Source organism: Hippocampus bargibanti, linkage group LG15, assembly GCF_051943395.1.
Source record: "Hippocampus bargibanti isolate YZ-2025 linkage group LG15, ASM5194339v1, whole genome shotgun sequence".
Taxonomy (NCBI): Eukaryota; Metazoa; Chordata; class Actinopteri; order Syngnathiformes; family Syngnathidae; genus Hippocampus; species Hippocampus bargibanti.
In genome coordinates this window covers 8300412-8325280 of record NC_142748.1, presented here as the reverse complement: position 1 = coordinate 8325280, position 24869 = coordinate 8300412, and the positions used below count along the sequence as shown (strand labels likewise).

General features: G+C 47.5%; 3 protein-coding genes across 14 annotated transcripts; 2 read left to right on the top strand and 1 right to left on the bottom strand.

Annotated features, from left to right (window-relative positions):
• Positions 1–557: 557 nt before the first annotated feature.
• On the top strand, positions 558–6708 carry st6galnac (ST6 (alpha-N-acetyl-neuraminyl-2,3-beta-galactosyl-1,3)-N-acetylgalactosaminide alpha-2,6-sialyltransferase). Of its 2 annotated transcripts, XM_089015649.1 has the most exons (9): positions 558–1110; positions 1245–1503; positions 2203–2383; positions 2522–2687; positions 2879–3053; positions 3510–3648; positions 3711–3814; positions 4511–4594; positions 4662–6708. In XM_089015649.1, the coding sequence occupies exons 2-9, from the start codon at positions 1376–1378 to the stop codon at positions 4930–4932; spliced, it is 1248 nt and encodes a 415-aa protein (XP_088871775.1). In that variant the 5' UTR covers positions 558–1110; positions 1245–1375; the 3' UTR covers positions 4933–6708. The 2 variants fall into 2 exon arrangements, with proteins under 2 accessions (XP_088871775.1, XP_088871776.1); XM_089015650.1 differs by lacking the exon at positions 558–1110 and having other exon boundaries at positions 1370–1503; positions 2214–2383.
• A 609-nt stretch (positions 6709–7317) lies between these two features.
• On the top strand, positions 7318–17003 carry lmtkb (lemur tail kinase 1 b). Of its 2 annotated transcripts, XM_089015646.1 has the most exons (13): positions 7318–7642; positions 8357–8484; positions 9595–9757; positions 10667–10746; positions 10989–11107; positions 11195–11282; positions 11360–11496; positions 11915–11999; positions 12071–12192; positions 12288–12437; positions 12524–15698; positions 15796–15919; positions 15997–17003. In XM_089015646.1, exons 1-13 carry the CDS (start codon positions 7561–7563, stop codon positions 16200–16202), a joined length of 4659 nt encoding a protein of 1552 aa, XP_088871772.1. In that variant the 5' UTR covers positions 7318–7560; the 3' UTR covers positions 16203–17003. The 2 variants fall into 2 exon arrangements, with proteins under 2 accessions (XP_088871772.1, XP_088871773.1); XM_089015647.1 differs by lacking the exons at positions 7318–7642; positions 8357–8484; positions 9595–9757; positions 10667–10746 and adding an exon at positions 10774–10900.
• On the bottom strand, positions 16904–22935 carry LOC148887560 (uncharacterized). Of its 10 annotated transcripts, XR_016117586.1 has the most exons (14): positions 22921–22935; positions 22441–22614; positions 22154–22235; positions 21910–22081; positions 21686–21783; positions 21484–21564; positions 20839–20940; positions 19080–19272; positions 18664–18745; positions 18476–18591; positions 18237–18329; positions 18071–18118; positions 17267–17379; positions 16904–17183 (listed from the first exon to the last, which is right to left on the bottom strand). XR_016117586.1 is itself a non-coding variant. In XM_089015651.1 (13 exons), the coding sequence occupies exons 8-13, from the start codon at positions 18678–18680 to the stop codon at positions 17086–17088; spliced, it is 492 nt and encodes a 163-aa protein (XP_088871777.1). In that variant the 5' UTR covers positions 18681–18745; positions 19080–19272; positions 20839–20940; positions 21484–21564; positions 21686–21783; positions 21910–22081; positions 22154–22235; positions 22441–22614; the 3' UTR covers positions 16904–17085. The 10 variants fall into 10 exon arrangements, 2 of the variants coding, with proteins under 2 accessions (XP_088871777.1, XP_088871778.1); XR_016117588.1 differs by lacking the exon at positions 18071–18118 and having other exon boundaries at positions 18473–18591; XR_016117583.1 differs by having other exon boundaries at positions 17267–18156; positions 18197–18329.
• Between the last annotated feature and the right edge of the window lie 1934 nt (positions 22936–24869).

Below are 24869 nucleotides of genomic sequence, written 5' to 3'. Positions count from 1 at the left end.
AAAACAAAAAAAACTAATGAACAAATAATATGACAACACAAAGACACAGAGAGTCATTCATTGCGATTTATGTGGGACATTCCACCATGAAAAAAAAAAAAAATTAATACCTCAAATGTTATCAAGCAAACAGGCCCGAGATCCAAAACACAAAAAACAAAAAGGCCTCGGCTTCAAATTGCCTTCCCCTCTGCTGCTCTAAACAGCTGTTGCTCTCTTGTGGCCCTTGTGGCCCCACCCTACAAGAACCAGGAACGCCTCCAACAACCCCCCCCCCCCCCCCCCCCCCCCATCCCCTCAACAAACCCTGAGTAGGCGGTCCTGGCGTCGTCGAGTGCCTTCAACTCCTTCAAAGCGACTCCCAAGTCCTCGAAAAGCTTGTCTGAGTGACCACCAAGAACGAGACCAGGTGAGACCTTTTCACACACACACACACACTAAACATTTTGAATGTTCATTGTCATCCGGTTCGGAGTCCCGATTCACCCCCTCCCCACTTATCATGCGATCGGGGTTCGTGGATGTCAAGAAACGACCCCCCCCCCCCCCCCCCCCGGCCCACCCCTAACTCCTTCTCCGCCCACCAAAGTGAAGAACTGACCGCACAGGACGTCACTTGTCATTTGTTGTCTACATTTTAATGCGAGTTGTGCATTGGGTGCCATTTTGAGTTTTATCAGCAAGTCTGTGTGTGTGTTTATGACTTTATTGTCCAGCGACAAGGTGGTGGAAGAATGTGGCGGGGGTTGGTGGTGTCACTTTCCGACTGTGAGCAAGCCAGGGTGAAAGGTGACACTTGTCGGAGTTGTTTAAAAAAAACAAAAAGCGGGTTTGATTCCGTGTTGCTTTTATCGTTGGAATCCGCCCGGGTTTGTTTTTGTTGTTGTGTTTGTATATGAGTCAGGTTATCTTCACTCCTATTGTATTCTTTGTGTGCACGCAATTGCTCATCGCCCCCCCCCACCCCCCTTTACAACCTTTTGTCGCGGCCGTTTGCGGCGTATTTGCGCTTCGCTAAGCAACAGGAAGGCAAGCTGCCACAAACGGATGCGTGGAGCCGTAACCCGCGGCTTCGTCCCATGACAAATATTCAGGCGTCTGGGTTGCGAGGTAAGCGGAGCTGCGAGTGTTAGCGTGTCGATAAGCTTTCATCGTCAGATTGTGACGTCATCACCTTTGGCCGACAAACTCCGCGACCAATCCGCTGTTTGTCTATCCGTCTTAACTTTTTCTTCTCTCCAAAGAAGTCTTCCAACTCCTGAACACCCCCCAAAATCACCTGATGTGCCTTCAGCGGAGACCAGGAAAGCCCCCCAGCAGCTCCTGAGTGAGCGTGCCCCCCCTCCTTCCACTGGATCCTTCCGCGCCGGCGGCGATGTCGGCGCCAAAGCGACTGGCGCTGGCAGCCATCACCGCCGCCTCCGTGCTGTGCGTCTACTTCCTATCCGGGAACCTGGAGACCTCCCTGGCGCTATCCTGGGCCCACCTTGGACCATCGTGGAGGTCAGTCGCACGGTTACCATGGCGATGAGCCAACGTGTTGATTGAAATTTTGATTAGCGACCACGACCACTGGCAACGCCTACTACAATTTTGGCCAGCCAGCATGTTACACACTTGCACAGCAATCTACTGCGTGACTACACTCCAGTAGTAGAAGCTATACAGTGCAGATACCGTCTTGGCAACATCTGTAGTACAGTACTTGGAGAGCAATTTTTCAACAGCTGTATTATTTACATATAAGTGTTTTCTTTAACCCACTATATAAAATCTAAATATAAAATAAAAAGCGATAATATGCAATATAAAATAATCAAAACGACAATAAAAGGTAAGTCTGTATAACATTTATAAATGAACTGTACAGTAAACAGTTTTGTATACATTACAGGTTCAGTTGTACAGTCATAAAAATCGATCATACGTAATATAAAATGATAAAAATGACACTAAAAGTTATGAAATGTATAAATGAACTGTAAACATTTTGGTGTGGATAATAAATAGTATGCAATAGAAAACAACAGATTGACATCATATAGTATCCTGTCGTGCAAACGTCACGTCGGCCATTTGGAATGGGTTTCGACTTACGACCGTTTTGTCGGACCGGAACCCGGTCGTAACTTGAATGTTACCTGTACTTTGTCATTGTATTCTGAGCGATTTGGTTTTGATCTGGTGTTCACGCCACGTTAGTGACCCGCCAGACTCTGTGCCGCTTCCCCATGGCAACCGGAGCAGGCCGTCCGCCACAATGACGACGACGTCGCCGCCGCTGGTCGCTAACGTGGCCCAGCTTAAAAAAGATTCCCGGAAGCCCACCGACACCCCGTTCCTCGGGGACGCCTACGCCAGCGAAGATGTGGCGCCGCTAACTGTGAGTGTAGCGTCAAGTCATTTGAGAATCCAACTGGATCCAAAGTTCAAATCCGGATCTGAAATCACATGCTACGCATTGTTTAAGTGACCTTTGAGCAAAGCAGTTGACCTCCGATCGGGTCAACGTTGTGCGCAGGACTGCCCCGACGGCATCGGAAGCCGCGTGGCCAAGTCGGACGTGTCCGACCTGTTCCTGAAGAACATTCCGGTGCTGCAATGGTCCAAACACGCCACGCCCGCCGAATACCGTCGCCTCCATCGCTATGTGGGTGCAGTCGGCTGGGGGGGCCTCAGCTATCAAAGTACAGTATGCTGATTTATTGGTAGCAATTCCATTGTTGACCACAAGGCGGCGACAAACATTTAGTTGGATTGCATTTTAATAATAATAATAATAATAATAATAATAATAATAAGCGCCTTTCAAAACTACATTTTAGAGTTCTCAATGCACCTGATGACCTGTTAAAATATTTTGTTTTTTTCTGGATAGCGTTGTCAGACGCACTCTCCCTGCTCAACATGTCCGCCAACGCCGTCATGTTTGACGACTGGGCGAGTCGCCATGACACTTCCCGCTGCATCCGCTGCGCCGTGGTGGGGAATGGCGGCATCCTCAATGGCTCCAAGATGGGGAAGGAGATCGATCAGCACCACTACGTCTTCAGGTGAGGCCCCCCAGCCCACATTTGCAATAATATATAGCTAGCTCTGTAGCTAGATAGCTAGCTCCGTAGATAGACAGCCTGCTAGATGCTGCCTCCTTGTGGAAGGTAAAAACATTACCAGAGGTCTTACCAGCGCTTTAAAACTAAAACCCGAACAAATTCAGCAATGGCGCTCCATGTATTGCATAGTATTTATGACATCTGCCCTCATTTCAAGCTTATATAACTCCATACCTATATAATTTAGGAATTAACTCTTTTTTCCTGATGAAAGAAGATAGTATCTGGTTTCTATCGCTGAATTGAATGTTTATGTAGTCCAAAAACTGAATATTGTGTGAGTCCTGGAATTCGAGTGACAATGACAAAAACCCTGGCACTGGCTTGGACACATTTTTGCACAGGGTCTGGCAGTGAATGAGTTAAGATTGTGAGTTTTAAGCTTTGGTATCCTAGGACGAATGGCGCCATCCTGGCGGGCTTCGAGGAAGACGTGGGGGTACGCACCACCCATTACACCTTCTCCACCAACACGCTGATGAACTCTTTGTCAAGCTACGCCTCCGTCGGCTACCGAGCGCCGCCTCAGTCTCAGGTGAGCCACGCGCTCCGTCGCCCGGCGAAGGACGACGTGCTTTGACGCCATCTCCCCGACAGGAAACGCGTTACGTCTTCCTGCCCGACCACGACCGCGACTACCTGATGATGAAGGCGGCGGCCCAGCGCGCCTTCGTTGAGCAAGGACGCGAGCGTGGCAAAGAGTCAGTATCGCCGTTTTGGACGTGATGCTAAGCTAACTCGTTCCCAGTAGAAAAAAAGATACATTGCTGGCTATCTAGCTATTAGCTACCTATAATAATAGGTAATAATAATACATTTCATTTATAAGCGCCTTTTCAAAATCTCAAGGTCACTTGACAGTCACAGGATAAGTTTGTCTGCGGGTGAGCGGCGGCAGCCACATGCGCCAGCATTCACTCACCCCGAAAGTAACTCAAATAGATAGAAAGCTAGCTAACTAGATAATAGATAGCTAATATATAGCTAGCCAACCTGATAATAGCTAGCTAGGTAGATAGCTAGCAAAATAGGCAGCCAGCTAATAGATAGATAGCTAGCTAGCCAGCCCGATAGCTAGCTAGATAATAATACATTTCATTGCTAAGCCTTTTAAAACTCTCAAGGTTACTTTACAGTCACAGGATAAATTTTTCTGCAGGTGAGCGGCAGCAGCCACACGCGCTAGCATTCACTCAACCCGGAAGTACTGTTAGCTATCTATCCACCTCGCTGGCTATTAGCTAGCTGGCTGTCTATTGGCTATCTATTAGCTATCGAATAGAATAAAATAGATATAGAATAAAATGTCGCCGTCTTGTGGCCAACAACGGAATTGCTACCAATAAATCTGCAACAAAAAAAAATCTCATTCTGTTCACGTTTTTTTTTCCACTAAGTCCGACAAAGTACTTTGGAAAGGACGTGACTGCGGCCAAGTTGAAGATCTACCATCCCGACTTCATCCGCTACCTCAGAAACAGGTGAGGGAGCCATCACCACGGCAACCAACCACCTCCATGACCTCCAACATGTTTTTCCGCCAATCAGGCTCCTTCCATCCAAAACCCTAAAAACCAAATACAAGTCCATCTACCGGCCGTCCACCGGCGCCGTCATGCTGCTGGCGGCGCTTCACAGCTGCGACCACGTCAGCGCTTACGGCTTCATGACGCCGCAATACAAAAAGTACTCGGACCACTACTACGACAGGAAGTACCACCCGGTGGGTTTCTATGTGAACCACGACCTCATGTTGGAGATGAATCTGTGGCAGCGGCTACACCGAGCTGGCCTCATCGCACTTTACATGCGCTCGTGACCACGAACGCTTTGCCTTTTCTCCTGAATGCCCCTGAACGCATCTCGACGACTGCCGAAAGTGACTGCAAACACCTTCAAGTGACTTGGCGTCCTTGTTTCCAATGCTTCTGAATGCTCAACGACACTTCGGATGCTCTTGAAGGCCTTGAATGATTTTTTTCCCTCCAGTTCCCCTTGAACGATTGGATTAGGCTTTATTAGTCTCGCAGTGGAGGAAGTGACATTTCACAGTCGCAAAGTGAGGAAAGGAAGAAGTAGAAAAACAAAATACAGGAGCCGCTGTAAAGGAAGCCACTCTCGCCGCGCCATCTTGAAGTCAAAACAACAAAATAAAATGACAACACAAACACACACTCAATCTTAAGCACTTTCTGGACCCTCTTCGTCGTATGATAGAAGAGGATCAAAGCGTCTCCTTCACCAGTGGATCAGCAACATCATGGCGGAATGTGCACGTCTGCTACAAGCTAAATGTTGGATTGGATTGGATGTACCTTTATTCGTCTCGCAGTGGAGAAATTTACATTTCACAGCAACAAAATTATGAAAGGAATAGGAAAGGAAAGAAAGAAGTAGAAAAACAAAATACCGGAGCCGCTGTAAAGGCAGCCACTCCCAAGGCGCCATCTTGAAGTAAAAAAAACCAAAACTAAATTACAAATAACACGACAACACAAAGACAGTCATTCATTCTTCAGCACTTGCTGTACCCTCTTTGTGACATGAAGCAGTTCTAGATGAAAGAGGAAGACGATCAAAGCGTTCTTTTCACCAGTGGATCAGCGACATGTGCGCGTCTGCTACAAGCTAAATGTTGAAAAGCAAACATGGAGCTGTAGCATCCATTGACGAAAAATGATAATCTGTCGCACATAAATCCACTTCAATTCTGAGCCGCGGCAGCTTCACATACGCGCTGTCGCTCCTCAACTCATGCATCCATCCATCCGAAAATGCTGCCCATTACAGCTGCAAAAAAGCACAATCGCCCTTGAACTGTCCAGTCATGAGGGTCAAATGGCATTTCTGACCACTGCTGAACATTCCTGCGCGTCATTGAACGCACCTTGGAGGCTGAATGTTTTGGGAATACCCCCTGAGTGCTCCCGATTCCCTCCAGACGTTGTTGTTTATTTATTCTCGGCGCATTTGCACGTCTTCAACCACTCGTTTTGGCCATCGGACGGCTTCCATGAACGTAGCGACTTAGCCACCGTGCTAAGCGGCACGTTTCCATTGTGCCACGGCCATCTTTAATTCTGTGTTTGGCAAGAAAGCAAAAAAGCAGCCTGCTGAGAGAGAGCCCAACGGTCGCCTTGGTAACCGGCAACTCAATTCACCCCCGTTGCTACGGTAGCAGCTGATTGGAATGTTGGCTACATCCCATCAAGAAACGTTTTTTTTTGTTGTTTGTTTGTTGTTGTTGTTGTTCATTTTCGTTTTTTGTTCAGACATTTTCTTTTGAGGTGTTTTCTGTTTAGTTGTGTTCTGTTCTTTCTTTTCTGATGTGTTTTTTTTCATTTGAAATATGATTTTATATATATTTTTTAATTATTTAATGTCAGGGGGAGTCTAAAAACGTGTTTTTTTTTAGTCTTGGTTGAGTTTAACCTTTAGCCCTTTGCTCCCATTGCCTTTAACACATCGCAGGTCACATGATCGTGTGAATGAGGAAGTGAACCAATGTGGCCTTTGTCGACATGTGACTGCCGTCGTCATATTTTTTCAAACGTCTCCTGTTTTATGTGTTAGGCGTAATAAAAGCAGAAAAGTGCATCGACTGCAGGGAACGAGTCACTAAAAGCACCATAGAAATGCGTTTGAAACTGCAGACATGAGTAAATAGAACAAAAGTGCTGATAAAGCGCTGGTCGGACCTCTGGCTATGTTCTTTCCCTTCCATATGAGGTCAGCATTTCCCTTTTTTCCTATGTTAGCGCTTTGTTCCAGTTTCAGCTATTGTTAAAGTGGGATATAAACCATTATGTATGTAGTGTCTATTTGCTATCTGTCTAGCAAGCTATGTAGCTGGCTATTTATTAGCTATATGGCTATCTTGCTAGTTAGCTAACTGTCTATCTGGCTATCTATTAGCTATCTGTCAGCTCGTGACCTTGAGTTTTGAAAGGCGCTTAGAAATGAAATTGATTATTATTATTGCATTGTATTTTGGACATCCGCCCCCATTTCAAGCTCAGATAACTCAAGATCCGTATAACTTAGGAATTAACTATTTTTTCCTAATGAAAGAAGAGAATCGAAGGTTATTTTTAACACTGCATTTAATGTTTATGTAGTAGCATAGAGGTGTGTGAGTGTGTGTGTGTGTGTATCTCAGCGCATTCACCCCCCCCTAGCAGATCCCCTCCACCCCTCCCCCCTCAGCATTATCGAGCAAGATGGCGCGCTCGCAAGCAGCACCACGGACAGCACCAGTAGCCTCCCCCCGTCCTCGACATCTACAAGCCAACGAAGCCCGCGTCTGATTCCCGCTTTCACCACTCCGCAGCGACCCCCCCCCCCCTCACCGCCTCTGAGGAATGTCCTGAAGCTTCCTTCTTGGAGATGGCGGCGCAAATCCGCAGCTGGTCAATCTCGCTTCGATGAGGATGGAGAAAGAGCGACGATGAAGACGAGGACGAAGATGCTGACGATGCTGATGTGTTTCGCCTTCGCGCTTTGGCCCCGAGCCGCCTCCATGGGCACAGGTGAGGAAAAAAGAAACATTCCAGCACTGCGGATGGCGTCATCGCACGTGCGTTAGCACCCCCCCTGAGGCTAATGAATCATTTGTATTCATTAAAAGCGCTAAGCGTCCGTCCCTCAAGCCTTACGCAATAAGGTGTCGCGGCATGTTGTCATAGCAACCAGGGCTCCACATTCTTGCTAACCGAGTAAGGAGAAAAAAATGGCGATCACATTTCTATTTTTAGCAGCACGTCAATCACCCCATGATGACATCTATGTGTGATGTCATCGGCGTGTCACATGATGAAACGCCGCAAACCTGCCATGTAGCATTTTGATGCTAGCCATGCATTCATAGGCCGCTGTTTGGATGTTGACATACCGAGCGGAGGCGCTTTGTGCCAAAACGAGCAAACTTGTTCTACTCGGGCGAGTAAACAAAGCGGAAGGCGCTGACCGGTTTCCATGGCAACCGCATCCTCTGTATCCCGTTTGGAGCGCCACCATCAGCATCACCGGTGGACGATCCGACAACATTCTGCCTCGACGGGAAGACGTCAAACGTGGTCCAAGATCACGAGGGATGAGGGTCTTGTTCTGGGTTTGACCCTGAGGCGCACCTAAGCGTCGCGGGCGGCGCTTACATAATTGGTGCACGCAAACGCACCCGCATATCCTTACTCGGGTTGGGAGCGCGTACGTTGTCCTGATTCCCCCCTGTCTTGTCCCCGCAGGTGTCGGCGAGTGGGAGGAGTCATCGTGGGCCTCGGCGGCGTTGGCGTTGGTGTCGGGCGTGGTCGGCCTACTCTTGGTCCTGCTGACCTGCCTTTGCTGCAAGAAGACCCGCAGCGCCCGATTTAAGGTCAACTACACACAAATAGCACACATAAACACAGAAACACAATGCACAAACACACACACAAAATTAACGCAAACACACATTACACACAAAAACACACACACACACACACACTAGCCTGAACTTAACTAGTTGCAGTTTTTGTTAGTGTTTGTCCATTTCTATGCTGTTGTTAAAGCATTATATAAATCAAAATGTATTGTATTGTATTGTATTGTCATTGTGTGATTTCCTGTAGGTACATGCAAGTTTTTCTGTCTGTGCGTGCACGTGCGCATTCACAGTCCAGATGTGCGTTGGCGGTTGTGTTCTGTTCATGATGTCACCAGTACACTATGTGGACCCCTACCAACCCCCCCCCCCCCCCCCCGGCCTCTCCCCATTTTTCTTCTCCCCCGGGGAGGGGGGCGGAGAACCGAGGCGACCCCCGACCTCTTTGCTCCTCCTCCTTCCGCCCTTGCGTCCATCGCAGTTTTCCTTACATTCTCTGCTGTCTTCTTCATCCGCTGCAGACTCACACATTGGACACCGCTGTGTGTGTGTGTGCACGTGTGAGTGTGTGTGAGAGTGAAAATGGTCATCCGAGAAAGGTAAGGAACCTTCTCACACATTGGGAACCTCCTGCACTATTTTTGCACATTTACGATGCTCTTAATGTTATGTTTATTGTCCTGTGTGTGTGTCCCCATTTGTGATGATTTCTGAGTAAGTGGAATGAATTCATTTGCACGTGGGCTTTGACACACACACACAGAGAGGTCCTCGTTTGTGTTAAGAGTAAGAAGCGAGAGAGAGCGAGCATATGTGAGAAGGGCGAGCGGAGCGTGTGAACGTGTCCGGGTCACTAGAAAGAGGAGGGGGGGAGGGGGAAAAGGAGATAAATTTGAGTTTTTAAAGCATACACATGTGCTTGTTTTTGGGGTGTTGTCAGCCAACATTCTTGAGGTCTTGTGGGACCTGGCTGAGTTTCTTCCTATGCGGCCTCCCAACTCGCGTTTTGGCATTGGATGCTCCAAATTGTCAGTTCTCAATTTTAATTTTTCAGAATTTAAGGTTCCAACGTCGACAAGATGTTTGGACTGAGGCCTTCACGTCTTCTCGTTGTCATTTCAGGAGTTCCGCAACCTTCCTGATGGCGAGGCGGACCAAGTGCATGACTTCACGCCAGCCTCGCCGGCCAGTCCAGATGTTTACGTCCTGCCCCTCGGCGAGGTGGCATTGCCCCTGGCCAAAAGGGTGGCGCCGCCGGGTGACCTGGAGTACACGGGATATGCAGGTGTGACCCGTTGCGCGCACGAAAATGTGGGCGCGTCTACTCCGGAGACCCTCGGGGCGTGATGGACGGATTAATCTTGGCGGTCGCACCCTTCGCGCAGCTGCTGGGAAATCCAACGCACATGCTGCAGTTCCGTGGGAAGCACAATGTTTGCCTCTGTCGTTGAATGCGTTTGTTCCCAGATCCCCAGTTTCACGTCCTCCCAGGTCCTTCCACGCCTGTGTCCAAGTTGTTTACGCCCGACTTGGCCGGGTGGAATTTCTAAAGCATCTCCGCTCAGGGAGACACGCACACAAAAAAAACACTCACGGGATAATGGCCGATCGGTCCTAATAGCAACGATGGGTCCATTTGGACGTGATTATCCGTACATCCTGTTTACGACTTCCTGGCTCGCAGGCGGCTTAGAGCACCGACACCAGTATTGATTTGGAGCAGTGCGCGCCAAAACAACAACAACAACAAGATGGCATCCCGTGAAAAAGCAAACTGGGAATCATTCGGACCTTACGACCCACAAACACTAACTGATGCCAGGCAGTGGGGGGTCAAAAGTTGCCTGTCAGGAATGATGGTGACGCCATGTCCAGTACGGACAGTGGCAGGCCTGTGTGCTCTTCTTTTGTGGGTGGTGGTGAGGGGGGGGGGGGGGGTGTTGTTACGCCACAAAGGTCTGTTTGTCTTCTGCCACCACGCACAGGGAAAGACAGATGGACGGGAACGACCGGGTGAGCTTCTAGTCAAGGACGTTGATTGCGATGCATTACGGAGTCAGACAGTGCGGCGCCACTAGCTTGGGAACTGACCTTGCGAGTTCTGGGACGTTCCTTGGCGGATACTTTTGGAACCCGATGAAGTCCTGCGTGCACATTGATTGACTCTCACCTGGACTGCTCTCTCCCTTTGCAGCGCACCACCTGAAATGGTCAAACTTTAGCCGCCAGAGTCTACTCTACCTGAAAGAGATCGGCAACGGCTGGTTCGGAAAGGTAAGATTTGATCTTCCTTGGGGAAACAAACTCCCCGTCTTGCACCTCTTTACGATCTTACTCATGATGTCTCCTGAACGTTTACAAGCAGTTAACATCTTTCTCCATCCTCGTTTTCCACCTTCATCACCATCTGCGTTATCTTCATGACTCGGTATGTCCATCACTACCACCCGCTCATTCCAAACTACCATGTGTCTGTGTCCTCCTGCTGCATTTGTGTCCATGTCCCCATGTGCCAGGTTCTTCTGGGGGAGGTGAATGAGAACCTGAGAACCAATCAGGTGGTGGTGAAGGAGCTGAAGGCCAGCGCCAGCATCAAGGAACAAATGCACTTCCTGGAGGAAGTACAACCATACCGGTATTCCCCCGCCGGTCTTTGACACACTCGAGAGTTTCTTCTGAGCGACGTCATTTATGACGCGGAGCGTCTCTTCCTGGTCCACAGGGTGCTGCAGCATTCGGCTCTTCTGCAGTGTCTGGCCCAGTGCACCGACGTGGCGCCCTTTTTGCTGGTCATGGAGTTTTGTCCGCTGGTGAGTTATTCTTCTGATGACCACACCGCCCCCCGTGACCGTAGGTTGTATGAAATGGGGGTGTGTTGCTTTACCAGGGCGACGTGAAAGCTTATCTGAGGAGGAGCAAGTGCTTGGACGGCGTGGGTGCCCCTGAGCCTCTTATCCTCCAGAGGATGGCTTGTGACATCGCTTCAGGACTCAAGCACCTCCACACACATAACTTCACTCACAGGTACCACAAGCGTCCGTCCATCCAAACAGCCTTTAGTAGTTGTTGTCTTGCAAATGCGCACTTCCTGTAACAATATCCTGGTGCTGACTGAGTGTTGCACAAAGACTCCAGCATCAGTGATTTTGTTGCAGCCGGTGGGCCCTCGCAGCAGAAGAAGCAGGTTTGAGTCGTGGATGTCGTTGCGTCAATATATCCACAGTGGACCAGAATTCAGTACTTGGTCTTGTTTTTACAGTAATTTGGTAGCTTGACCTCATTTGGGGATGCATTTTTCTGTCTGACCTGAGTGGATTATATTATAATAATGTGGGTGACGCTACTATCACCCGGACAATCAGTAGAGTCCCGAATTATGGCCTGTCACAAATGCATCAATATCTGAGCTGTATGACAAGTACGCTACCATGGGGATCTACAGCGACCTGGCTTTGAGGAACTGCCTGCTCACTGCTGACCTCACCGTGAAAGTGGGTGACTACGGCCTGTCCCACACCAAGTACAAGGTAGGAAAACAAGACAAGCCAAAAGCGGTCATTGAAAGAGTTGTTTTTAATTCACTCTGCATTGCTGTCAGGACGACTACATGGTCACACCTGACCGGACGTACGTGCCACTTCGCTGGATAGCTCCTGAGCTGGTGGAGGATGTCCACGGAAACCTGCTGGTGACTAAGCAGACGCGGCCGAGTAACATCTGGTTAGTCATTCGCCGTTATTGTTTGTGCCACCCCACCCAAAAATAAACCAAAATCTTGAAACTTGTAACACTTAGTCCCACCTCTGGACTGTCAGGTCTCTTGGTGTGACCATCTGGGAGTTGCTGGAGCTGGGAAAGCAACCCTACAGTCTTTACTCTGACCGGCAAGTTTTGTCCTACGCTGTGAGGGAGCAGCAGTTGCGATTAGCCAAGCCCATACTCCAAGTTCCTCTGGCTGAACGCTGGTTCGACACTAAACCTCAAAAGTGTGCTGCGGGTATCTCTTCCTGAGTGACACTAATGACTGTAAAAATTGTCGGGTGACTTTCAGGTATGAGGTGATGCAGTTTTGCTGGCTCCCGCCAGATCAGAGGCCCAACGCCGAGGAGGTTCACTTGCTTTTGAGCTATCTGTGCGCAAAGGGTGCCAGTGAGGCCGAGGAGGACTTTGAGAGGCGCTGGAACTCCATGCGACCCAGCGCCGGACACAACATCCATCGCGGTCTCGCTCTGACAACGCAGGAGCAGCCTTCAGCCACTTTGTCATCTTTCCCTCTCCTCCAGCAATTCTCGCCTGCTGACGGCTACCACTCAGAGTCCGGGGATGACGTTCTGACCATCACGGAGACAAGCCACGGCCTGAACTTTGAGTACAGGTGGGAGCAGGCCAGGGCGGACGAGTCTTACAGAAGTCTGGACTCCCCATGCGCTTTTGGTCAAAGCAAACATCCCGAAGCTGTTTATCCTCCGGCGAGCATTGTGGGAGGCTGCCCCTTGGAGAGTCTGAACCACATAGTTTCTCCACCTTACTACCAGCCAAAACACCTGCATGTTTCAGATGTCCTTCCCGTTTTCGGTGCCCTCAGCCCATCGGTCAACAGCGAATTCTATGTCCGCATCGAAGAACCGGTGGATTGTAACATTGAACCCGACTACACCCTGTGCTCCTACAGCCCAGACTATCAAAGCAGTGGGAGCTTCCTTACCGGGAGCGGCGATTTGGGGGACTGCATTGTCTGTCCGTCGCAAGCTAAGAACTGCGATGCCTATTGGTCAGCAGATATCCACAATGTCGATGTTTACGACTCCAATGACTCGAGTCCTGCCATCTCCTTAACAATGGAGCCCCTTTTAGGGCAGGTGTGTGAGAACAGCCCCCTACACCCCTGGGAGTCAAGTCACTATGTGTCTTACAAAGACCAAGATGGAGGTTACTATTACGAGAGCTCCCCGCCTGTGGACTTTGACCACTATCTGATGGGAGGAGGGCTAGCCACTGAGCATCTTCCAGAAAGTTGGGGGTCAAGGAGCCTTCGCCAAGCATTGGGCGAGTTGGAGAACCCGGCGGGAATATCCAACTCCCGCAATCGTCAGTCCGAACAGGTGCACAGAGGCTCATATCTGGACCTGGACCCAAGCCACTCCTCCGTTGTGGGCAAGACTATGCCTGGAGGCTACCACGACATGATGGGCTCCCTGAGGAAAACCATGCCGAGTTACAGCAGGAATGGCTCAGTCAGCATTAACATGGAGGCAGAGAGGGCGCTCTTCGTGGGCTGCAGGGAGAGCGATTCAGGAGAGGATGAAGAGGACATTTTCATTGAGAAGTACACGTGCAACACTTGGCCTTCCAAACATCGCCACAGAAGCGTCGGCCACCAAAGACGAGTGAGTAAGATTTGCGGACGTGATGCGTACGTGGACTTTCACTACACCATGCCGAGCACAGACATCGAAGACTCATGGCCAGAAGATCTTGGCCTGCAATACCGTAGCCTGCCAAGGAGTGTCACCTACCCAGAAAGCTGCCAGGCTAAAGGCAACGGCAGCTTTCGAAGTCGACAATCCCCCATTATGTCACCGGACCGCTGCGAGGTTTTGGCCTGCATGTGCCACCAAAGTGACCCCCACGCAGTTCCGAGGGAGTGCTGCTACCCGCATTTTGTTGACCCGCTCACGGGTTCGCTGGTGGGTAACCATTACGGTTACACCCACAACAAAGTCATGGACATCGCGAGCAGGGACGAGCTGTTGAATCTTTCACCTGCACCAGGAGGCCCAGTTGTGCCCAAACCTGCCCCGATTAAGGCTGATGGCGGTAAGGCGCCATGCGTGAATCTTAGAGCAGAAGAAGCGAAAAAGCCAGATATCATCACAGAACATCCTCTGATGTCCAAACCCCCCATTGAAGAGATGACCCAAAGTCTTCCACCGCCTGCGGATAACAAGCCCGTGGTGGTGGTCCTGACGGATCCGCAGTCAGAGACCAGTCAAGCAGGAGACAGCGGTTTGGAGCAAGGCGGTTCCAGCGTCAGCCTCATGGACATCCTCGACTGCAGCGACAACGAAGGTGATGACGTCACGGATGACATCACTGATATCACCTCAGGGATCTTTGCCGAGGAGTCCGCCGAGCTGAGCGCCTCTCCCGCCTTCAGGTCTCTTCAGAAGCAAGGGGGAACACCAGATTCCATCGAGTCCATGGATCTACTACCTGTTACCGGTTCTTGTGAGGGCTCCGGCGCCACCTTACGCTCTTCCTGCTGCCCCAAAGCCATGGACAGCGGCTATGACACGGAAAATTACGAAAGTCCTGAGTTTGTCCCAAAAGAACCTCATGAAGCCAAAGACCAAGATGTGCCTCGGCCAGCGAGCCTGAAGGAGGATCAGGGGGTTGAAGCATCTAGCAAAGATCCGCCGCTGAAGTCGTGCGAGCACACCTTCTCACCACTGAGCCAAGAGACGCCATACAGGGACTCGGCTTACTTCTCCGACTACGAGAATGAGCGCACGATAAGAAATGAGCAGAAAACAGAAGATAGTTGTGATGATGAAGAACCACTGAAAGACATGGTGAAAGCTGCAGAAAAAACACAATGGGAGGATCGTTTGCCCAAACTAAGTGGAACACACCAAAACGAAGACCGTGCACATGATGAATCGTTGGATGGTTCAACTGCTGACGGGGGCCTGGATGAGTGGCCCTCCCAGAAAGAGAACTCATCCCTTGAAGACTGGGCTGCAGAAGTGGTCGGGGCCATGGAGGAGGCACTCGATGCCCTGAACGGAGAACAGACATCTACCAGAGAGCAAGGAAAAAAGATCAAGTCCAAAGCTTTCTCGCCAGAGGCACTGCACATCTTACCCAAAGACGAGGTGGCCTTGCAGCACGCCGCCAATTCCAGAAGGTCGTCGTCGTCGTCCTCTCCTCCATCTCTTTTGGGTCCGGCCGAAGGCGGCGATTGTCTTCTGGATGGAGATGAGGACAGCGACTCTGACGACAGCGACGTGTCGGATGACGAGCCGCGGACCTTTGGCGTCCGGGATGAGGATGAAAGCGAGGATGAGAGCTACCCGGTGCCCATCGTGGTGAGTGTCGACAGCCACGCCCACACGCTGCGAGGACTCCTCAAGACGACCACCATCCTGACGCTCCATGAGGAGCTGGAACGCAAGAAGAGGAACGTGTCATTCTTTGACGACGTGACGGTATATCTTTTTGATCAGGTGAGGAGTAATTAGCAGACTGAAGGACCTTGAGACTTGAATTTGCGATCCATCCACAACTTCTGGCCTTTCATCACGTGAATCCTTGTCGTTGCAGGAGAGTCCCACAGAGGAACTGACTGCACACGGGTTCCCTTTGGCCGCCGAGAACTCGGACAGCAAAGCCCCCGAGAGGGTCGGCGCCTCCGACGATTCCTCTGATGGGAATATCTCCGAAGAGAGTGAGCGCCGTGGCCTTCTGAAGTCATGAGTTTTTCCTTCCCGCAGGACGTTCCTCAGCCCGCGTTCTTCTTTCCAGGTGCAGGCTTCGAGTGGGAGGACGACTTCCCCCTGTTGCCTCTACCGACCTCCTCCGCCCCGCCGCCCCCCTCCGGCAGTACTGAGGAGAGCAAGTCACCCGCCCGGTTTTCCCGTTTCACTGTCTCGCCCTCCGTCGTATCCCGTTTTTCCATCACTCACATCTCCGACTCGGATGTTGACTCGGTGGGCGGTGAGGAAGGTTAAAGCTTCACATCGACCCGGGATGATGCAGTATCGAGTATGGATGTCTCCCTGGTGATTGGTTGGAACGGAGGAGGTGACTATGCATCAGGTAGGGTCGGGCTTTGGAATACTAATTTTGGGCAACCCTGAACTAAACAAACAAACGTCTGATTGTGTTTGACATTCACCAACCAATGGAGGAATATTTTAATTAAAACACTCCAGAAGAAGACCGCAACTTCTCCAAGGTTCAGGTTGAGACACTGTGTAGATTTTTAAACAACAAGGTGACCTTTAAGAGACGAATGTAGTCTGTGCATGTTGGGAAAACGACATATATTTGAAACAGAGTCAAGGTCACGACTTTGAAATTAATCAACATGAGAAGTCAATCATCATTGTGTCTATCTTCATTGGTGACAAGGAGTTGGCAAAAAAAATTAGTAAGTTGAGTGAAGGCCTGGCTAGCTATCTATTAGCTAGCTAGCTTTCTATCTGAGTTATTTCCGGGTTGAGTGAACGCTGGCGCGTGTGGCCGCCGCTGCTCACCCACAGAAAAACGTATCCTGTGACTGTAAAGTGACCTTGAGTGTTTTGGAAGTCGCTTATACATGAAATGTACGATTATATTATTATTAATATTGAGCAATAACCAAATGGCCATTTTTGTTTTAAGATCAAATGGAAAACAAATTTTGGCAGTTTAAAAATGAACCTACATATACATATTCAATGTATTTATTTTTCGGTCATCTGTTAATGCATTGATTGTAATCACTCAACAAAAAAAGTGTAACATAAATATACAGTATATGAAAGTACCATTTTTGCAGTCAACAACTTCAATATTAGTTCTCTTTCCCCTCCGTGCTGACCACCGACAGCACGTCCTGAGCACCTGCTGCTACACGTGCTCTAGTGGTCTGAACGCCCGTCTTGTGCATGGGCAACCTGAGGTCGAAACCCACTCATGGCCTCCCTTTTCAACCTCGCTTGATGGTTCTGTGGAAAGTGAAAAGACAAGTTTTATAGTTTGTATTTTTGTACTACGTGTACCAATATCATAGAAACTGACTGGAACCTACTTGTGCTCCCAATGGCTGACTGGTTAAGGCAATGGATTGCGCATGCGAGGGTTCTTGGTTCGATCCCAGCTATGGGCGACTTGCGTAACTTGTTCTTTTCTTCAATCAATGACCTTGAGAATAACATAGAAGCAAAAACAATTTCAATTGAGGGTCTGAAAAGACAAGTTTTTTAGTCTAAGTCTTTTTGTACTTGAGAAAAGTCTATAATAGGCCACAACCGAGTCATACTTGTGGTCCTCGTGGCTGACTGGTTAAGGCAATGGACTCTCGCTGTGAAGGTCCTGGGTTCGATCCCAGCTCTGGGCAACATGTCTAACTTGTGCTTTTATTCAAACAATGGCCTTCAGAATAGGATATAAGCGAACAAACCCGATATTCTATTGGGGCCCCGTGGGCCGCTGGGAAAAGTACAAGGGTGTCGACTGCGCGGCACGGGTTCGAAACCAAGTCACAGCGAAAGGTAGAAGGGTGTCGACTGCGCGGCACAGGCTCGAAACCAAGTCGAAGCGAAAGCGACCGAGCGAAGCGAGGTCGCTGGAGCGAGTTCACGGGTCCACAAGCGGACAGCCTCCCAGGGCCCCGACAAGCACAAGTGTGAACCTGCGAGCGAGCGAAGCGAGCGAGCCAAGTGTCTCAATGCGAGCGAGCGAAGCGAGCTCGCTAGGCAGGTTCGAGGCGCGAAGCGCCGAGAACCTGCAAAGAATTTTACTAAGTGTCAACGCGGTATCGCATGATAAATACAAGAATTTTTTGCAAAAACAGCCACGCCCCCATGGTCCAGTGGGCAGGGCAGATACTTGCGGCGCAGAAGTGCAGGGTTCAAGACCAGGCACGTGCAACTGGTACAACCTGAATAATGGCATTGTGAGAAAGGGCAATCAAAACACCTCACTACACATGGTCGCTTTATTTTTGGTCTAAAAACACCTCACTACACATGGTCTTTGTGGGGATAAAAAAAACTTACCAGAACTCCGGAGCGAACTTTGATGAGTGACCTCGTCCTCTGCCGGGTGGGTGGGTGTCCCTCCTCTGGTGGTCCCATCAGTTTCATCCAGGCCTGTTTAATTGAAAGAAAATTCAATAAATCAGTTGAAGAACACATCAAAAGAAACCTCAGTGTCATTAATATATGATGATTTCTTTTTGTCATAAAAAAATCGTTTGCAATAAAAGATGACATTTTCACTACAAAGAGACGACTACCTTCATTGTGGGCGACTTGGCTTGGGTCTTCTTCTTTTGTGTCCTCGATCGAACCCGGTTTTGTGCATTCTCTTCTCTCACACCAGCTCATGCCCGCGCAACTTGAGATGAGAGTCCTGCCAAAACAACACCAACGTCACAATCATCATTTGTCATGTGATGGGACAAATTTGTTGAGACAAACTTACGTTGAATTCGGCTCCATTTTCAGCAGATCTTTCAAGCAGTCAAATGTCGGTTCCTTTTACCCGAGGCTAATGACGAATTCAGCTGAAATACAAACATGCAAGGATCTTATTACGTCCAACCTAGCAGAGTCCCAAAGCACAAAAACAGCTGTTAGGTTAAAATATTACAAGCTAATATTAGCATTACCAGTTACATTTAATCTTTTTAACTCACTATTTTAATGTTCATCCTACAATGTTTAAAATGGCGAACTAAATGTATTTATTTCCTTCACAGCTAACTTCGAACTTGAAGATGCAAAACAACGATATGACACAAGTTAACATTAGCAGGTGTGACGTTAGCTTAAGCGCGCTAGCTCGGAGCGACGTTAGCTTTAGCGAGATAGCTCGATTATTCGGCGTGGTGGTCAAACCTCAATCTTTGTCGCTGGTTCCAAGATGGTTATCTCCGCGCACACTCTGGACACTAAAGATATAAATTCGAGCTGGGTGAACCCGTCAACATCTGCCATCCTTGCTCGTTTTGTTGCCTCGGTAGGTCGGAAGAGAAGCTAACAATCCATGCTGGCACATCTCAGCATTGGGAGAACATCCGCTTCCGCCCGGCTTGGGCGGAAACACGTAATCGGAAAGTAAAACATTACAGTCAGAACAAAAACATATTTGTCAAACAACCTGATGATGCATGGTCGTTTTTTTCGGCCAAAAATGCATTAGTATACATAGTCGTTTTTTTGGGGCTAAAAACGCCATCGTATACATGGTCGTTTTATTCACCTTAAAACACCTTACTATACATGGTGGGGTTTTTTTCGGGATAAAAACGCCTTCCTCTACATGGTCGAGTTTTTTTTACCTAAAAACGCCTTACTATACATGGTCGTTTTTTTTCGGGCTAAAAACGCCTTTCCAAATGTAATTTCTTCATGTGTCTGCCAGACGGCGAAAATTCCCCATTTCTAAATGTAATTTCTGTATGTGTCCGCTAGACGGCGAAAATTCCCCATTTCTAAATGTAATTTCTGTATGTGTCCGCCAGACGGCGAAAATTCCCCATTTCTAAATGTAATTTCTTTATGTGTCCGCTAGACGGCGAAAATTCCCCATTTCTAAATGTAATTTCTTCATGTGTCTGCCAGACGGCGAAAATTCCCCATTTCTAAATGTAATTTCTGTATGTGTCTGCTAGACGGCGAAAATTCCCCATTTCTAAATGTAATTTCTGTATGTGTCCGCTAGACGGCGAAAATTCCCCATTTCTAAATGTAATTTCTTTATGTGTCCGCTAGACGGCGAAAATTCCCCATTTCTAAATGTAATTTCTGTATGTGTCCGCCAGACGGCGGAAATTCCCCATTTCTTGATGTAATTCCTTAATTTGTCCGCCAGACGGCGGAAATTCCCCATTTCTAAATGTAATTTTCGTATGTGTCCGCCAGACGGCGAAAATTCCCAAATAATACAAATGAAATGTATTATTAAATGTATAACATAGAACTAAAATATGTACGTCTCCATTCTTTCAAAAAAATAACAATTAAATCCATTTAAGGTTAGGTATACTAAAAAAGAACAACAGGTTCTGAAATACATCCATATATATTTATATATACTAAGTATTTATGAAGCCATCTCTTAAATCTCCCTCGTGAGATTAAGTTAGCACAAAACCACCATCGCCATATATACAAATTGGGAGGGGGGGGGGGGGGTTTGACATGGAAATGCTTTAAAGTGATGCCAACCAATTTTGAGCAGAGAAAAACGTGAAGGATTGTTCGTTTGACATTTTAACGTCAATTAGGTGCAATTCCGCAAAATACGTTTTCCAGAGATACAGCAAGGGAGCGGAGGGTTGCGTTGTTGTTGTTTTTTTAAAATACATGTAGGCTTTGGAATAAGGCTGGGCGGCATGGGGGGGCTGTTCGGAGGCGACCCTCCCTCGTCCGGGTGGGACAGAGGCACCGCGTCCTCCTCGTCGACGTAGCGCTCCAACTCGGCCTTCGGTTGTCGGGGAACGCCAGCGAGATGAGCGCCTCGGGCTCGCACGCAAACTTGTACACGTAGCGCTCCCCCGCCACCTAAGCAAGCGCTAGACCCGACCGACGTTTAGTGGCAACAATTTGGGGGCGGGGCCGGTTGAAATGTCGCGGGTGAAGTGGGAGGGGTTACCTTTTGCGTGATTCCTTTCTCGTAGTAGTAGCGCAGAGAGCGGCTCAGCTTGTCGTCGTTCATGGCGGGACGGTTCTTCTGCATACCCCACAGACGGGCCACCTGGACGGGACATTTTGCTTAACCCACCTGACCGCCTAACTCAGAATCGCACCATGACGTTACATGAAAATAATAATCATCCAAATGTATACTTTTTTACTTTTTTATACTAACATCTGACTTACAACCACCATTTTGGTCAGCCAGCCAGCATGTCACTCTCGCACAGCAATCGACCGCGCGATGGGAGGGAGTTTGCAAGTCATTTCGCCTCCGAGTCTCTATTCAACATTTTGAATGTATTTCGACTTACGACCATTTTGACTTACGACCGTTTGGTCGGAACGGAACTCGGTCGTAAGTCGGATGTTACCTGTATATTGCCATGGTTGAGCCTGGGCTAATTGCAGTTACACTCATTCACTGCCGTTCACAAATTTATTCAGGAATTGAAAAGCATGACGTGGAGCGCCATTCCGGAATTTGTTCGGGTTTTGGTTTTTTGTTGCCGATAAAGCGCTGGTGAGACCTCCCACAAGGGGGCAGCGTGTCTTTGCGGTAGCGCATGATGAATACATGAACTTTGAGCGTAATTGGCCACACCTCCTTGGTCCAGTGGCTAGGGCGGAGACTGGAAGTGCAGCAGTGCAGGGTTCAAGACCAGGCAGGTGCAACTGGTACAAACTGCACATTGTGAGAAAGGCAAATCAAAACACCTCACTACACATGGTCGTCTAAAAACACTTTTTTTTTCAGCAAAAAACGCCTGACTACACATGGTCTTTGTGGGGATAAAAAAACTTACAACTCCGGAGCGAACTTTGATGAGTGACCTCGTGCCAACTTTCTTCCTCTGCCGGGTGGGTGTCCCTCCTCTGGTGGTGCCATCAGTTTCATCCAGGCCTGTTTAATTTAAAGAAAAGTAAATAAATTAGTTGAACAACACATCAAAAAAAAACTCAGAGTGTCATAATATATTTTGACTTTTGTCATAGAAAAATCGTTTGCAAAAAAAGATGACGTTTTCACTTCAAAAAGATGGCCATCTTCATTGTGGACGACTTGGCTTGGGCCTTCTTTTCCTTTTGGCTTTTCCCTTCAGGCGTCGCCACAGCGAACCAGTGTCCTCGATCGAACCTGGTTTTGTGCATCGTCTTGTCTCACACCAGCTCATGCCCAAGCAACTTGAGACGAGAGAGTCCTGCCAAAACAACACCAACGTCACAATCAACATTTGTCATATGATGGGACAAATTTGTTCAGACAAACTTACGTTGAATTCGGCTCCATTTTCAGCAGATCTTTCAAGCCGTCAAATGTCGGTAGCTTTTACGGGAGGCTCATGACGAATTCAGCTGAAATACAAGCATGCAAGCATTTTATCACGTCTAACGTAGCAGAGCCCCAAAGCACAAAAACAGCGAACTTCGAACTTGAAGATGCAAAACAACGCTATGACACAAGTCATCATTAGCAGGTGTGACGTTAGCTTTAGCGAGCTTGCTCGGAGCGACGTTAGCTTTAGCGAGATAGCTCGTTTATTCGGCGTGGCGGTCAAACCTCAATCTTTGTCGCTGAATCCAAGATGGTTGTCTCCGCGCACACTTTGGACACCAAAGATAGAAACTCGAGCTGGGTGAGCTCGTCGACGTCTTCCATCCTTGCTCTGGTTTTGTTGGAACAGAAGCTAACCATCCATGCTGGCACTCAGCATTGAGAACATCCGCTTCCGGCCTGGGCGGAAATACGTAGTCGGAAGAAAATAATGACGTTAGGACAAAAACATTATTGTCAAAAAACCTGACGATGCATGGTTGGGTTTGTTTTTTCACCCCAAAACACCATACTATCTGCCTCAAAATATATGATAAATGTGCTGCCACTCACTGTCACTGTTGGTGTCGTGATAAACTCCCTGGCTTTGAGTGCAGGCGAATTAAACGCCAAATAACTGCCGAAACGTATCGTAATCGTGCTCCTATGTTCCCCACATAATACATTCGCGGATAAATGATAAATTAAAAAGTTAAAATGACTTACCGAGGACTTGGCTTGTTGACAGCGGAAATAGTTGCACATTTAAGCGGAAGTGGAACGCTACGCTGTTGTGAGAATTCTTCTTCTTGTTGGTGGTAGATTGCGTCAAACTGCATATATCGCCCTCTACTGGCCCGGAGCCTTACAAAGCCATTTGGCAAGCAGTGTTCGGCTCGTGTCGACACACGGCGAACAATAAGAATATATTTCACTTATTAATGGGGGCTAAAAACGTCTTATTATACATGTTTTTTGGGGGGACTTACTCTAAATCAGGACAACATCAACAGAACAAAGCCATTAAAAATATCAACATACTTTTCTTCATGAGAAAAGTGAAGGGACGATGGTAGCAGTATATGTCCATGTATGTCAACAACATCAGTGCATCCCAAAACTGCAACATACAGTATGTACATTCCAGTATGTACAAAATAATACAAAGTTAGGACAATTTGCTCCAAAATGACAGAACATTGAATCGATCTTGATGTAATTTCTTTAATTGTTCCGCCAGACGGCACTTATTCCCCAGACGTTTCGATTCTTATCCAAGAGTCTTCCTCATCGATATAGAATTTTTGCCATATGGGGGACAAATAATAAAACATCTAGTTGGATGGGTAAGATAAGAATCTGTTTAAAATGTAAAATTAAATATAGAAATTACATTCAGATCGATGGAACGAATAATTATCTTAAAATTAGACAAATATTAGAATAAAAAAATACTGGACATATTCACCAAAAAGCATTAATCCTGTTGTTCAAAAGTCAGATAGATATAAATTATGGCAGTGAAGCGGGTCACGTGAAATAAAACTGTGTAAAGCCAGGTAGAAAGTCATCTATTAAACATTATATGTAACCTCGAAATTTTTTACGTAAATCGTCAAGTCATTACAATCACTACTTGTTCTTTGGGATTGAACCCATCTTTTTTCTGCTCTCCTCTCATTACAGCAAACAAATAGCGCCGTCTGGCGGACAATTCAAGGAAATATATCAAGATCGATTCAATGGGGAATTTGCGCCGTCTGGCGGACACATAACAAAATTGCATCTAGATCGATGGAACAATTTATTATCTTTAAATTAGACAAATATTAGAATAAAAATATGACTGGACAAATTCACCAAAGAGCACTAATCCTGTTGTTCAAAAGACAAATTAATTTAAATTGTGTGGCAGTAAAGCAGTAAAAGTGAAATAAAACTGTGTAAAACCAGGTAGAATTTCAAGTATAAAACATTGTATGTGAACTAGAATTTGTTTAAATGCAAAAAAAGGAGAACCTGAACTGAAAATTAGAATTTTGAAATACACGTTAATTGTACATGTTTGTTTTTTGGGGTTAAACGCCTTACTATACATGGTCATTTTTTGGGGTGTAAAAATGCCTTAGTATGCATGGTCGTTTTTTTGGGGGGCTAAAAACGCCTTACTATATACATGGTCGTTTTTTGAGGGCTAAAATTGCGTTACTATAACATGGTCATTTTTGGGGGGTAAAAACACATTTGTATAACGTGGTCGGTTTTTTTTTTTTGGGGGGGGGGCAAAAACAGCTTACTATACAGGGTCGTTTTTTGGGGGGTAAAATTGCCTTAGTATATAAGTTTCTTTTTGGGGGGGGGGGGTAAAAACGCCTTACTATATACATGGTCGTTTTTTGAGGGCTAAAATTGCGTTACTATAACATGGTCATTTTTGGGGGGTAAAAACACCTTTGTATAACGTGGTCGTTTTTTTTTTGGGGGGGGCAAAAACAGCTTACTATACAGGGTCGTTTTTTGGGGGGTAAAATTGCCTTAGTATATAAGTTTCTTTTTTTTTTGGGGGGGGGGGTAAAAACACCTTACTATATACATGGTCGTTTTTTGGGGGTAAAAACACCTGAGTATACATGTTTTTTTTCGATCTAAAAATGCCTGACTATCATTGGTCGTTT

Excerpts from the sequence above, each read along its gene's own strand:
- lmtkb (XM_089015646.1), top strand. The coding sequence starts at position 7,561 with ATGAAGACGAGGACGAAGATGCTGACGATGCTGATGTGTTTCGCCTTC. Across the intron at positions 11,497-11,914 it reads ACACATAACTTCACTCACAG|CGACCTGGCTTTGAGGAACT; the intron begins GTACCACAAGCG and ends GGGGATCTACAG. Across the intron at positions 12,193-12,287 it reads ACGCGGCCGAGTAACATCTG|GTCTCTTGGTGTGACCATCT; the intron begins GTTAGTCATTCG and ends CTGGACTGTCAG.
- st6galnac (XM_089015649.1), top strand. The coding sequence starts at position 1,376 with ATGTCGGCGCCAAAGCGACTGGCGCTGGCAGCCATCACCGCCGCCTCC. Across the intron at positions 2,384-2,521 it reads AAGATGTGGCGCCGCTAACT|GACTGCCCCGACGGCATCGG; the intron begins GTGAGTGTAGCG and ends CGTTGTGCGCAG. Across the intron at positions 3,054-3,509 it reads CAGCACCACTACGTCTTCAG|GACGAATGGCGCCATCCTGG; the intron begins GTGAGGCCCCCC and ends TTGGTATCCTAG.
- LOC148887560 (XM_089015651.1), bottom strand. Across the intron at positions 18,330-18,472 it reads AGTCGCCCACAATGAAGGTA|GCCTGGATGAAACTGATGGG; the intron begins GTCGTCTCTTTG and ends TCAATTAAACAG. Across the intron at positions 17,380-18,066 it reads CCTGCACTTCTGCGCCGCAA|GTCATTGATTGAAGAAAAGA; the intron begins GTATCTGCCCTG and ends GTTATTCTCAAG.